This window comes from Indicator indicator, chromosome 22 (assembly GCF_027791375.1).
Source record: "Indicator indicator isolate 239-I01 chromosome 22, UM_Iind_1.1, whole genome shotgun sequence".
Classification (NCBI taxonomy): Eukaryota; Metazoa; Chordata; class Aves; order Piciformes; family Indicatoridae; genus Indicator; species Indicator indicator.
The window spans coordinates 12,495,524-12,509,187 of NC_072031.1; the positions used below are offsets into that span (position 1 = coordinate 12,495,524).

General features: G+C 48.3%; 2 protein-coding genes across 2 annotated transcripts; one reads left to right on the top strand and one right to left on the bottom strand.

Moving 5' to 3' along the window:
- Positions 1 to 3,816: 3,816 nt before the first annotated feature.
- Positions 3,817 to 6,962, bottom strand: MRM2 (mitochondrial rRNA methyltransferase 2). Its single transcript, XM_054390863.1, has 3 exons — positions 6,943 to 6,962; positions 5,895 to 6,166; positions 3,817 to 4,527 (listed from the first exon to the last, which is right to left on the bottom strand). Exons 1-3 carry the CDS (start codon positions 6,960 to 6,962, stop codon positions 4,103 to 4,105), a joined length of 717 nt encoding a protein of 238 aa, XP_054246838.1. The 3' UTR covers positions 3,817 to 4,102.
- Positions 6,963 to 7,736: 774 nt separating this feature from the next.
- NUDT1 (nudix hydrolase 1) lies at positions 7,737 to 11,840 on the top strand. Its single transcript, XM_054391250.1, has 3 exons — positions 7,737 to 7,888; positions 11,278 to 11,423; positions 11,645 to 11,840. The coding sequence occupies exons 1-3, from the start codon at positions 7,737 to 7,739 to the stop codon at positions 11,815 to 11,817; spliced, it is 471 nt and encodes a 156-aa protein (XP_054247225.1). The 3' UTR covers positions 11,818 to 11,840.
- The last annotated feature ends 1,824 nt before the right edge of the window (positions 11,841 to 13,664 follow it).

The window sequence follows — 13,664 nt, forward strand, 5'->3', positions numbered from 1 at the left end:
ACCAAGGCTGAGGCTGCAGATGTCTGAAATGAGACATTGATGAAAGACAACAGGTGCTTCCCTGACCTTCCCACCTGAAACTGTTTTAAGTAATTTTCGCCCCAGCAAACCTCAGCCCAAAAGCAAACAAGTAACAGGTGTCATAAATGACGCAAAAGCAAACTCTTCTTTCCCATATAATCAAGATAGATTCTGGGGCACAAGCTAACATTGTAGGAGGTGAAGATCTATTGCACCTAACACTAACAAACAGAACTCATTACTCTGCCTCCAAACATAGGACACTGATGGCAGGGGGAAGAAATAATTTCATATTAGCAGCAAACTCTGTTTTCCACACAACTTGCTTCTGACTTCCAGGAAGCACTTTGCAGCTTAACTTGCAGGAACAAGACTTCTGAAGTTCACAGATTCCTTCTCCAAGTAAAACTGCCTCTTCACTCACATAAAAGCTTTTAGGAAGGATTTTGCAATTCTTCCTTCATATCTAGAAGGGCACTAACTAAATGGCCAAACACAAATCAAGCCTGGAGCTCAGAAAAGCCAACAAGGTTTCCCGGGAGAATTCAGGTGAGTCACTCTAGTGACTGCATATACTCCACAAAGCCCCAGAAGCACAGAAGAAAGTTTGGGACCAGGAAAGGCAAAGCACAAGATTCACACAGGCTTGTGTGACTTCCTCCTCTTCAGGGATCTGCTTGGCAGAGTGTCATGGGATAAAGCCCTGGAGGGAAGAGGGGCCCAAGAAAGCTGGTCAATATCCAAGGACCATCTTCTCCAAGCCCAGGAGCCGTGCATTCCAAAAAGGATGAAGGCAGGCAAGAGTGCCAGGAGGCCAGTGTGGATGAACAAGGTGCTCCTGGACTTATTTGGGCAAGAAAGGAAAGTCTGTAAGCAATGGAAACAAGAACAGGTCATGTGGGAGGACTACAAAGAAGTTGTCCAAGTAGCCAGGGATCAGGTTAGGAAAGTAAAAGCCCAGACAGAATTAAATTTGGCAAGGGACATAAAAGGGGATAAGATGACCTTCAGAGGTCCCTTCCAACCCAGACCATTCTGTGATTCTGTGTTAACCAGCATGGCTTCCTCAAGGGCAAATCATGCCTGACAAACTTGCTGGCTTTCTATGATGGAGTTACAGCATCAGTGGATAAGGAAAGAGCAACTGATGTCATCTCCCTGGACTTGTGTAAAGCATTCGATACTGTCCTGCATGACATCCTGGTCACCAAACTGGAAAAATATGGACTTAAGGGGTAGCCCACTCGCTGGATAAGGAATTGGCTGGATGGCCACACTCAGAGAATTGCAATCAACAGCTCAATGTCCAGATGGAGACCAGAGAGAATTGATGTCCCTCAGGGATTAGTACTGGGACCAGTGCTGTTTAACACCTTTATCACAGCTAGGGACAGTGGGATAGAGGCACCCTCAGCAGACGTGTGGATGACACCAAGCTGTGTGGTCTGGCTGACACACTGGAGGAAAAGGATGCCAGCCAGAGGGACTTGGACAGGCTTGCGAGGTTGGCACAAGCCAACCTCATGAAGTTCAACAAGGCCAAATGCAAGGTCCTACACCTGGGTCAGGGCAACTACAGGCACAAATATAGCTTGGGCAAGAAGTGGCTCAAGAGCAGTCTCAAGGAGAAGGACTTGAGGGTGTCAGTTGATGAAAAACTCAGCATGAGCCCCAATGTGCACTAGCAGCCCAGAAGGCAACCATGTCTTGGGCTGCATTAAAAGAGGTGTGACCAGCAGAAGTGTGTCTAGCACGAGGTGATTCTGCCCCTCTACTCTGGTAAGACCCCACCTGGAGTGCTGCATCCGTTTCTGGTGGCCCCAGCATTATAGGGACATGGAGCTGCTGCAACAGGTCCAGTGGACAGCCACAAAGATGATCAGAGGGCTGGAGCACCTCCCCTATGGAGACAGGCTAAGAGAGTTAGGGCTGTTCAGCCTGGAGAAAAGAAGGCTCCAGGAAGATCCTATAAGCAGCCTTCCAGTACCAGAAGGAGGTCTTTTTACAAGGGCTTGTAGTGATAGAACGAGAAGGAAATAGCTTTAAGTTTGAGGAGGTCAGATTTAAACTAGAAATTAAAAATAAATTCCTTACACTCAGGATGATGAGACGCTGGAACAGGTTGCCCATGGAGGTTCTGGCTACCCCCCTCCCTGAAGGTGTTCAGGGCCAGGCTGGATGAACCCTTGAGCATCCTGGTCTAGTGGAAGATCTCCTGCCCATGGTAAGAGGGCTGGAACTAGGTCACTTCCAACCTAAACCATTCTATGAATTTATGAATTAATCTATAAACTCCCAGCAGAGAGGTACGTCCCCACCTCCCCAGTGAAGGAAACCCTTTGGCAAACGCTCCCTTGCAGAGCACCAAGGGACGCCCTGCGCTCACAACTGAACGCCCGGCACCCAACACCGAACCACCGGCAGCGGTCGCCGCGGAAGCAGGGCTGCTCCCTTGAAGCCAGTCCGCCATGGGCACTGCATGGTGTAGGTCCCCACGGACCTCCTCGAGGTCGCTGACGGGGAGCGGGGCTCCGGCAGCACCCACAGCCCTGCCCCGCCTCGGAGGCGGCGAGCGGCCGCCCGCGGGAGGGAGGAACGGAGACACGGTACAGCCTCCTTACCTCTCTCTCACATGTCCGGGCTCGGCCGGACGCGAACGCCGCACTGGGACGAGAGGAGCCGAGCGGAGCCGGCGGACCCAGCCCGCCCTCCTTCCTTCACTCACCCGCTGCGGGTGGCGGCGCGCGCCCCGCTTGGATCTCCCTCCTCGTCCCGGCGCCGAGATCTCACGGGAACTCGCGCCCAGCTCTCGCGTGATGAGCGGCCCGGGCCGCCGTAACGACAGGACTAGGCGCGCGCTCTGCGCCCTACCGTAATACCCCTCCTCGGTGAGAAACGGCTTCTAGCTCAGCCTTCTCCCGCCGGCCCCTCGCAACGGACTCCCCCAAAACCGCTGCGTGCCGGGGACCGATCTGCAGGGCTCCTGCTGCCGCTGCAGCCGGAAGGAGCAGCAGGGAGAGCACACGCTCAGCCAGCGCACTGCTCGCTCCCGCGCCTGGGGCCAGCCGCCAGTCATGAAATTTCCACGGAGTGAAACTGACATCGGGTCTTTGCCTTTCCAAATAACACATAAAGCAACCCCGCTCCCCGGTTTACACTGTTGGGATAACGCCCTCACGTTCAGGAGACTGATTGGCAAAGTGCCGTAGGAGGCACTCCTGAAGGGGAGTCCAGGAAAGCTGGACATACTTAAAGAAGGAAGCCTTAAATGTACAGGAGCAGGTTGTCCCCATGTGCCAAAAAACACGGGCCTGACTGAACAGGAAGATTTGGCTGGGCGTCAGGAACAAACGAGAGTTTCTGGGCTTTGGAAGAGGGCACAGGCCTCCCAAGAGGACTCTAAAGATGTAGTGAGACTATGTAGGGAGAAAATTAGGAGAGCCAAAGCCCAGATCGAACTCATCCTAGCCACAGCTGTTAATGACAATAAAAAAATGTTTCTATAAATACATTAACATCTCTAGTGGCTGCATTACCGGTCATACAGGATCCTGACATGCAGGAGAACATCATCTGACTTAACATGTGCTAATAAAGCTTTTAAGGTGAAGAAGCAATAAATTGGCTGAAAATCCACTTGCTGTTCCCCTCTCATCCTGACAACCACCTTTATGGTTAGTCTTGTGTATGGCAACATTAACAGTACAACCATTTTCAAGCACACATTAAAAACTCATATAATGACTGTTTTATTTTCATTCCATTACTACAGCCCCAGAGGTGGCCTTTCAGATTGCTCCTCTCCATTCCCAACTGTTTTCTCCACAGGTGAGAAGCTAGATTAGATGTCTCTGCTTGTATAATTAGTAGATAAACTCAGTAGGACGCCACCCTGGTTTATTTTTTCATCAGGAAAGCACAATGTACTTAAGAGATGTGACAGATTTTCCCAGGTTCTTCTCAGCAAGGGAACAGTGCAGGTCAGGGGTCTTATTCCTGGTATTTTTCTTTAAACACATGCCAAGTTCAGCTTTCCAGTCAATGCCTGATCACCTGTTTGATAACCTGCAGTTCTCAGCTTTCATCTTCCCTTGTACAGTCTTGCCAAATAATAGGATTCAGCAGAGTCCTTCCGGCTGGCCTGAGGCTTTATAGATCTCACATCTTGGAACTGCTCCTTTAGCCTGTTTTCCAGCAGACGGGACTCATGTCCATCCCAGACTTTACAGAGCATTGTTCCTTTTGGTTTTAAAATGCTTCGGGACACATCCAGGAGGCCTAAACATAGACTGATCACTTTCTGATGATCCAGTTCTTTAATGCCTGTGGCATTAGGTGCCATGTCACTCAAGATAACATCCACCTTCTCTGCAGGGAGCAGTCCCTGAATTGTCCTCAGTGTGCTTGGGTCTGCAACATCAGCCTCTGACAGGAAGACTGCTCCTTCCAGAGGAGAAATCCGCAGAAGGTCAATGCCAAGGATGAAGCCAGTGGGGACAGCAGGATCTAAATTAGAAGAATGACAAATTGAATACTCAAAGGTTGCAAACAACCCCATATGCAAGAGCTCTGTGCTAGTCAATAAGCAAAACATCTATCACCTGCCACGTCTGGTCTTCTTGTCCTTACACCATTTGCTGCATGGTTTGCTATAAGCTACTCCATTCAAGACATGAAAACTCAGTTACTTTGGACAAGCGAGGACTATTTTTCTTACCTTTCTTCTGCTCTTTCAAGACTAATAGCCCAGAAATGCTGGACAATGGTACAGATGATAACATCTTATCTTGTAAATATTAATAGCCTAAATAACATAACCAATGGTGGTTACCACCATTTCTCAATGGGAAATAAAAATACAGAAAAGCCAAGCTACCTGCTGGAGGCTACACCAATTTCAGAACCAGATGAAGGGATGTGCTGCCATTCAGCAAGACCTGGACAGGCTAGTGCGTTGGGTGGGGAGAAACTGAATGAAATACAAAAAGTGTAGAGTCTTGCATAGAGGAAAGAACAATCCCAGGAACTAGTATAGGCTGGGGAGCGATCTGCTGGAGAACAGCTCTGGGGAAAAGGACCTGGGAGACCTGGTGGACAACAGGATGACCATGAGCCCAGCAATGTGCCTTTGTTCCTGTATCTAGCATATTGTGTCCAATTCTGGGCCACTCAGTTCAAGAAGGACCTCAAGGAATAGCTTGAAACAGCACAGAACCACAAAAATGTTGAAGGGAGTAGAATATCTCTCTTATGAGGAAAGGCTGATGGAGCTGGGTCTCTTTAGCTTGGAGGGGTGACCTCATTCATGTTTATAAAGGTGTGAAGAGCAAGTGTCAGGAGCATGGAGCCAGGCTCTTCTCAGTGATGTCCAATGATAGGACAAGGGACAATGGGTACAAGCTGGAGCATAGGAGGTTCCCTCATTGTGAGGGTGACAGAGCCCTGGAACAGGCTGCCTAGAGAGGTTGTGGATCTCCTTCACTGGAGACATTCAAAACTCACCTGGATGTGTTCCTGTGTGATCTGCTCTAGGTGGTCCTGCTCTAGCATAGGGCTTGGACTAGATGCTCTTTCGAGGTCCCTTCCAAGCCCTAACATTCTGTGTGCTCTTCTCCACAACACAGTTAATCAGAACACTTCATTATGCCTACAGTAGCACCTCACAGCAAACCTGTATTTCAGGACAAATATGATTTGTCCACACCACAAGAAGATTTATGATTGTTCACTGCCACACAGGCACACACCTTCATGCTTCTGTCAGCAACCCTAACACTTGCCAGCCCTCACGTCCCTTCCCCACACCACCACCATCTCACATACTTTAGGGTGTGTATCATCCCCACCTAGCTGGCCAAAACCATGCAACTTACCAGTACCCAAGGCGTTGACCCTCTCTACAGCAACCTGGCTCCAAGCACCAGGCGCAGCTCCACAGTCAAGAACAGAAAATCCTGGACGAAGAATATGAAACTTGTCATCGATCTCCAGTAATTTGAAGGCACTCCGGCAACGGTAATGCTGCTGCTTTGCTGCCTTGACAAAGGGATCCTTCAAGTGCCGCTGCAACCACCAGTGCTCAGTTCCAGTTTTCTTCAGACACCTCACGGTCATGTGGAAATATCTGCTCACCAAATGATGACAGCTGCCCAGAAAGACAGGCCAGGTGATCAGTTAGGGCATAATCACCATGCACGTCAAAAGTCTCTATAGTATTTAATTGTAACCTCAACTGCAGCTGCTCTCAGCCTCAAAAAAAAAAAAAAAAAGCCTTCAAATTTGAGATTCTTGGCACCTTTTGTTATCTGGTCCAACCACAACAAAAAGGCTAGATTTTGGATGGAGCAAAGGCAGGAAAGAGGGTCCCACACCTCCACCGCTCTTCGCTCCTCGCTGCTGCTCTGGCCTTTGTGTTAAAGGCCCCCAGGGTACATGGCAGATAGGCCCCAGAGAGGGGCTGGCAGCCTCTGCAGGAGGAAAGGCCAGGGGTGCATCAGTACCTCCAGGGCTGCCCCAGCTCCCGGAGGCTCCGGGCAGAGCACAATGACTGCCACAGGCACTGCTACCACCACTCTCCCGGTAACTAAGCCCCGCTCCGCATTTCCAACAACGACAAATCCCCCACGACCCTTCCCCACTCCTGATGAAAATTTAAGGTGCTGGGACTAACACCGCACCTCACTGGGGTCACCTCACCGGGGTCACCTCAACCGGGGTCACCCCACCGGGGTCACCTTACCGGGGTCACCTCAACCGGGGTCACCTCAACCGGGGTCACCCCACCGGGGTCACCCCACCATCCCCCAAGACTAACGCCGCATCTCCTCGGAGACACCCCACCGCCCCCCGGGGCAGAGCAGGACCCGCCGACCAGGCTAAGCCAGGCCTGAATCCGAGCGCTCCTCAGCCCCTCACACGCACCTTTCCGCCCGCCCCGCCATGACGGCCGCCTCGGCCCGCCCTCCCCTGACGGCTACCGTGGGGCGGGGCCGGAGCGGCGGCCGCGCGGGAAGAGCCCGGGCCCGGCTGCGGCACCGCTGGAGGGAAAGAGGAGGAGGGCAGGAAGTCTGTTAGAGGTGCCTGGGGGACAGGTACGGGGGAGCCACGGGATGGAGGTGTTGGAGAGGAGTTAATGATTTAATGAGAAGGTTGATCAAACCTCAGAATTTAAGGAGGGAGGTCAAGGAATTGGGAAGGGGATTCTGGGAGATCAGGGATTTGGGGAAGGTGGTGAGGGATTTGGGGAGGGAGTTCTGGGGGATGAGGGAATTGGGGAGGAGGTTCTGGGAACACCAGGCTTTAGGAAGGGAGATTAAGGCTTTGGGGAGGGGAGATCATGGATGTGGTGCTCAGGGACATGGCTTAGAGGTGGACTCGGCAGTGCTGGGTTAATAATATTTGGGTTTGATTATTTAAAGGTCTTCTCCAACCTAAATGATTCTGTGATCAAATATTTGGGGAGGGGGTTCTGGAGGAGCAGAAGAGCAAGGTTTAGTGGGGAGTGGAAATTGGCATTGGGAGAGGAACTAGGGGACCAAGGGTTTGGGCCAGGGATGGTGGGAACCAGGCATTTGGGGAGGCAGTGCTGGGTGTTTGTGGGGCATAGGGGCTATCTGCCCCCAGCCTGTGCTGGAGGAGCAGCCTGGCCTCCTCTCTGAGGGGTGCCGGGAGCCTTCGGCAGAGCATGTTCTCCTCACACCTCTCACCCAGGAGCCATGGTCACCTCCAGGCTCTTCACCCTCGTCCTGGTGGTGCAGCCACCCCGCGTCCTCCTGGGCATGAAGAAACGTGGGTTTGGAGCCGGGCTCTGGAATGGCTTTGGGGGGAAGGTGCAGCCAGGGGAGAGCATCGAGGAGGCTGCTCGCAGGTGAGGCCTGGGCTGGCGCCCTGAGGAGAGTATGGGGGTATGAGGTATGGGGGCAGGTTGGGCTCTGGAGGTGCTAGACCATTTGTGGTGGACTGTAGGTGGGTATCTTATGGCTCCACTGATAACACACTTGTAACCAGCAGTACAGCAACCAGTATTGCTACCCATAAGTGCAGTCGTGAGCCATCTCTGAACAGTCACTGGCTCCACAGGCAATGGGGGATCATCCATGTGTACAAAGAAATAGGACTGATTCCTGCTGCCTGTCATCTGCAAATCTTTAACTGTTTTCCAGTCTACAAGTAGCTGGTTACCAACTATCCTCCCTCCCATATCTCAGACTCTGATCTAAACTGAGACCTGGTTTGCTAGTGGTGGGGCAGCAGTTGTTGCACTGTTCAGAAAGGTGCTGCTTAATTTGGGCTGTATAGCAGAATTACAGTTTGTGCCATTGTACTGCTTACTGTTTAAATTTTGAAGATGTTGAACAGGTACTACCTTCCAGTAGCATTTTTAGTACTACACAGAAATGTAGTGACAGAATATTAGAAACTCTCAGAGATCCCATATGAAAGACACTGCAGAAATTTATTATTTGCCTGCATGGCAGCATTTTCAAGCCCTAAGGATGAGTTAGGGAATTGAATTCCATCAGTATGCAGGTACAGTACCATTTTGGAAGCTTTTAGTACTTATTTCTTGGAGTTCTTTCTTCTATCTAGTCATTAAAATTAAATAGTAGATTGCAACTGAATTGCAAAACTTTTCTAAAAATGTGGTACCTTGTTCTTTACATGAATGTTGCTGGCACAAAGCCACACTGTTATCTCTTCACTTTCTGAGGTAGGCCCAAAAATTGCCCTTGCACCTGCAGGAAGATCAGCGTTGGTGTGCTCAACAGCTACATAACAGTTTTTGCCCTGAATCCTCTCCTCAGCTGTACCAATGCAACCGCCTGGGTTTTGTGGTGAACTAATCCAGGGGACAGAGGGTCCTCTATGCAGATGTGCATCCAGCACATCGTGACTTTTCATGTAATTTATCATCTCTGTAGGAAGGGAGAACAGTTTTGTTACTTACATCAGGACCCCGTTTGCTAGGCTTATGTTGCCACTGACCATGAGACAAATATGATTATTTACCATTTGATTTCCTAGGTGCATGTTTATATGTGCTAGCCCAGAGGTAGGAACCAGAGCTCTCAAGTGATAGAAGTTTTGGAGATCTCACGGCAGTGTGCCACGGCACAGCCAGCACCTGCTGCTGTGGGCTGTGGAACGGTCCAGTCCTCAGCCTTTTGGATTTAGCCAGCATGAGTTTACTGCAGAGTGACACAACTGACTCCTGCTGAGGTCAGTGGAACAGGAAGCAGTCCCCAGAGCTAGGGCCAGCTGGACATGCAGCCCACCTTCCTAGCAGGAACACCACCACTGCAGAGCTGCATCTCCCAGGAGAAAACTTGGGGTGCAGCTCTAACAGGTGTCACACAGTCCAGATCACACCTAACTCACCATCTCCATACCCAGAGCTGCGGTATTAGGCTGTGGCTCTCTGTTGTAGTCTCATATGGGTTAGCAGTGGTGAAGGTGTGAAGTGTCCTTACAGCACAGGTAGTTAAATATTGAGTTAAATATTAAGCTAAAACATGAACAGAATTTTCCTGTATCGGGCAGATTTCTGTCCTCTAGTGGGTATGCCACATTTCCATGAGGACCTGGGCCCCACAGCTCCTCAGTGGCACATCTTGTAATGGGAGCCATCCACTCATTTGTTATTTCCAGTTTGTTACCTGTAGTGTTACCACTTACTATATACAGAGCCAAGCAGCTGACAAATTGCTTGGAGAACCACAGCAGCATTGTGCTTTGTTGTTCGATTATCACAGCCTGTAAAATGAGGCTTTTAGCTTTGTTGCTGAAAAACTGCTTCTGTTTTAGAGAGTTTCTCAGGAAGATAAACTGAAATTAGCTAAGACATTAAGCTGCAATGTAATTTTGAAGGATGGGATCCACGATATTGATGCCAAAGAAAGCTGAAGCCTTAGAGATCCCTTCTATTACGTTTTTAAATTGTTAAGTTACTGCCAAATATGCAAGTACATTAATTATTAACTGAAGACACACTTGTGGCAAGTGCATCCACCCCGACTGTTTCAAAGTATTCCTTATTTCAGTACAATAGAAAAACCATGACTGGCTTCAAGCCATGCTGATTCTGTTAGAGGTAGATAAAAAAAGCCTAAGTGTGTAGCATAAACAGAGCAAGTAATTGAATGTGCTTCAAGTAGCTATGCAGGGTAATGCATGGGAAAGAGCTGTCTGGCAAAGCCTGTCAAAGTGCTCTTAAAAGTCTTGCCTTCCAGTCTCTTGTTATAATAAATGTACTTCCAAGGAGCAGAAATGGGAAGTTTACACAATTGCTTTGTGTTTTTTATAAGGCATTTGAATGGGAGGTGGTATTCCCAGTGTTCTGTGTGCATGTAGTGTTACTTAAATAAGCTTCAGTTAGCCTCAGAAGGAGGTGATTTCATAGCAAGTGTGGATGTTGTACTGTTGGTTACCTGCTTCCCCACAAATCTAAAAGCTTGGAGTTGGCAAAGCTTTTTGCCTGTCTCAATGAAGCATATCTCAAAAGTTCACAGAATCAGAGAACGGTTTGGGTTCCAAATTACTTAGTTCCAACCCCCCTGCTATGGGCAGGGACATCTTCCACTAGATCAGGTTGCTCAAAGCCCCATCCAACCTGACTTGGAACACTTCCAGGGATGGGGCACCCACAGCCTTCCTGGGTGACCTGTGTCTTGCCACCCTCACAGTGAAGAATTTCTTCCAAATATTTAATCTAAATTTCTCAACGTGGAACAGTTACCTTTTGTTTTATCACTAGCATAATACAAGGAGGGACTCTTTGTCCTGTTCCTGTTAAAGAGTCCCTCCCCATTGTTCCTGCAGGCCCCCTTTAAGTATTGGAAGGCCACTATAAGGTCTTCCTATAGCTTCTAAGTGGCTTAAAAGTTCTTCAGCCACATCCAGCTACAGTGACAGGAGTGCTGGCACGCTTCTGTCTAATCTCAGAAAAGACCATCAAGTTGCATGGAGTATAAATCACACAACATTTTTCCTGAATCTTCCCCTTCCAGTATAGACTTTTCCTGCCAGCCTTTCGGAGCTTGAAATAACACATGAGCCAGCCTGACCTGACACCACTGTGGTGTAAGTAGGCCAATTCTTTGGTGCCAGCCAGAACTCTGCTGGGCCCTGCTCTGTTTAACAGATGCAGTTTTTACCTTTGGTTCACTGTAACTCTTTTGAATGTGGCAGTCAAGCCAGTAACTGCTTTTTGTTCTCCCAGTGCTTGCTTTCTTGTAAAGAAGCGTATTCCTTGTGCAGGGAGCTCCTGGAGGAGAGCGGACTGACAGTGGACACCCTGCAGAAGATGGGTCAGATCACTTTTGAATTTGTAGGCAACTCTGAACTCATGGATGTTCACATTTTCCGGGCAGATGATTTCCATGGAGAGCCAACAGAAAGTGATGGTAGGTCACTAGTGGAGGGGAAAATTGGACACACATTCCCTTCTGAGGCAGGATTGCTCTTAAGAAGTACAGAACTATTCATGCCAAAATCCCTTTGAGAAGGGAGGCAGCTGGGCTGCAGAGGGAAGCTGCTTGTTGATGGGTATTCAAAGTCATAGCAGCAAAAAAAAAAAAAAAACAGAGAAAGCCTCCTGCAAAGCTCTTCTGTTTTCTTCCAGCAGAAATGCGCCCACAGTGGTTCCAGCTGGACGAGGTGCCATTCAATTGCATGTGGGCAGATGATGCCTACTGGTTCCCCCTGGTGCTTCAAAAAAAGTTGTTTCGTGGCTATTTTAAGTTCCAGGGACAAGACACCATCCTGGAGCACACCCTGGAAGAAGTGAAGGAAGTTTAAGAAAACGGAAGCATTCGACCCACGTGCTGCTGTGCACGCTGGGGTGGACCACCATGAGTGCTACTTGGAAAGGTCTCCTTTCTCAACTCTCCAGGAAAAAAAGACTTACTTGTCAGGTCACTGGGAAGTAAGGAAAATCAGGGGGTTTCTTCAAGCAGAAGTAAAAGTAATAAGATTTTTCACGCTGTAAAGTCCCTGGCTGTAGTATACTTTGGTGGTTATGTGATGACTATGATTAAAAACTTAGCGTTAACCCTTTTCTTTGCAGGTGGCTGATTTTTTTTAAGCCTTTCCTTTATGTCTGAAAAAGATTTAAAATATTTTTTAGTAAAAGCATGTGATATTCTGTTGTAAACAGCTAGCTGCCTATTAGACTGATTCGGGGCCTTTCAGGGGTTGGCATCTTTTCACAGAAACATTTAGTGGACTGTGATGCAGCAGAATCAATTTTCTTCTCTGTGCCTGTTTCTAGACAGGGATTCAGCATTATTCCCTGGAACAAGGTAAGGCTTGACCAGTGCTGTGAAAAGCTCAGGTAATGATCCCTCCAGGACTCCCCAGCTGAACGTAGTGTAAGATTATAGGAGTTAAGAAAACAAAAGTCAAAGGTAAATTAATGGCACTGTTAGAGCCCTGCTTTCACTCTTGCAGCTCCTGCCATGAGCATGGAATTGTTTTGAGCATTTCAGGTAAAAATATGCTGAACAAAATCGACTTTCAGCAAGCCCATGTTGCAAAGTGTCATCACCTATGGCTGCAGGCTTTGCCACATGTGGAATAGCAGGGGACCTGTCACCATGAGCAGCAAACAATTAAACTGTGCTAAAAATAACACACCACATATGTAACTTCTTACACAAGTTTTGTTGGCTTTAGTTTCTTAAACACTTTTACAAAGACATATAACACTTACAGATAGAATCTTGGAATGTAATACAGGATCTGTAAACATTTCCAGTCTACCAGCTGTAGTAATAGTTCTTTAATTCCTGCATTTGGATAAAGTGCTTCATACATAAGGCTATTTGAGCAAAGCAAAGATACAGGATATCCCAGGCAGGCAGAATTCACACCCTCTGAACAAGATTGCTTCTTGTCTTCCTCCAGCAGTTCTGAATAATTTATACCACTCAAAAATGCCCAACTTGACATGCTCAGGAAGCTACAGCTCCAACTTAGAGATAAGAGTTACACCTTTTCTTTTTGTGTTGCACACCAAGTTACTTAGAGTTTCTGATACTTGTCTCTGGTTCTGACATAGCAGTAAGAGTTTCTGGTTGTTGTAACAGAGAATGGCTCCAGGCACATGGAGAAAATAAGCACAAGGGGATAGACACTAGGTGGCTTGTAAGATACCTTACTGCGTGGTAGGAAAGGGAGTGACTGGCAGCTGTTGTCTTATTTCCTAGTGGAAACTGTAAATTGCATGGAGAGAGAGAGAGAGAGAGCGAGCAAAAGAACAAGTGTGGCTCAGGCTTGCACCTCTATTTGCTATCCCTTCTGCAGTCAGCTCCCTACTTTGATGAAGATGCTTTCACCAGCACTGGCTTTGAGCTCATGTGACATTACTGCTGCAGCTGTGGAGACTGACATGTTTTAATTAAGTTCTGTTCCCAGATGGTGATCTTTGTCTTCTTAGGAAACAGCACAAACTGAAGATTGTAAATTAACCTGTTACAAATTCCAGGAAATATTCCCTTGCACAAAGAGTAAAAGCACTGGAATGCAGCAGGGCACTGCTGAAAACATGTTACAACCCAGGAAGAGCAACTTAGGAGGAAGATGGAAGGAGAGGAGGGGGAAAAAGGATTTGGAATTAAGTTGTATTGTAAATCCAGTTTGGAAAG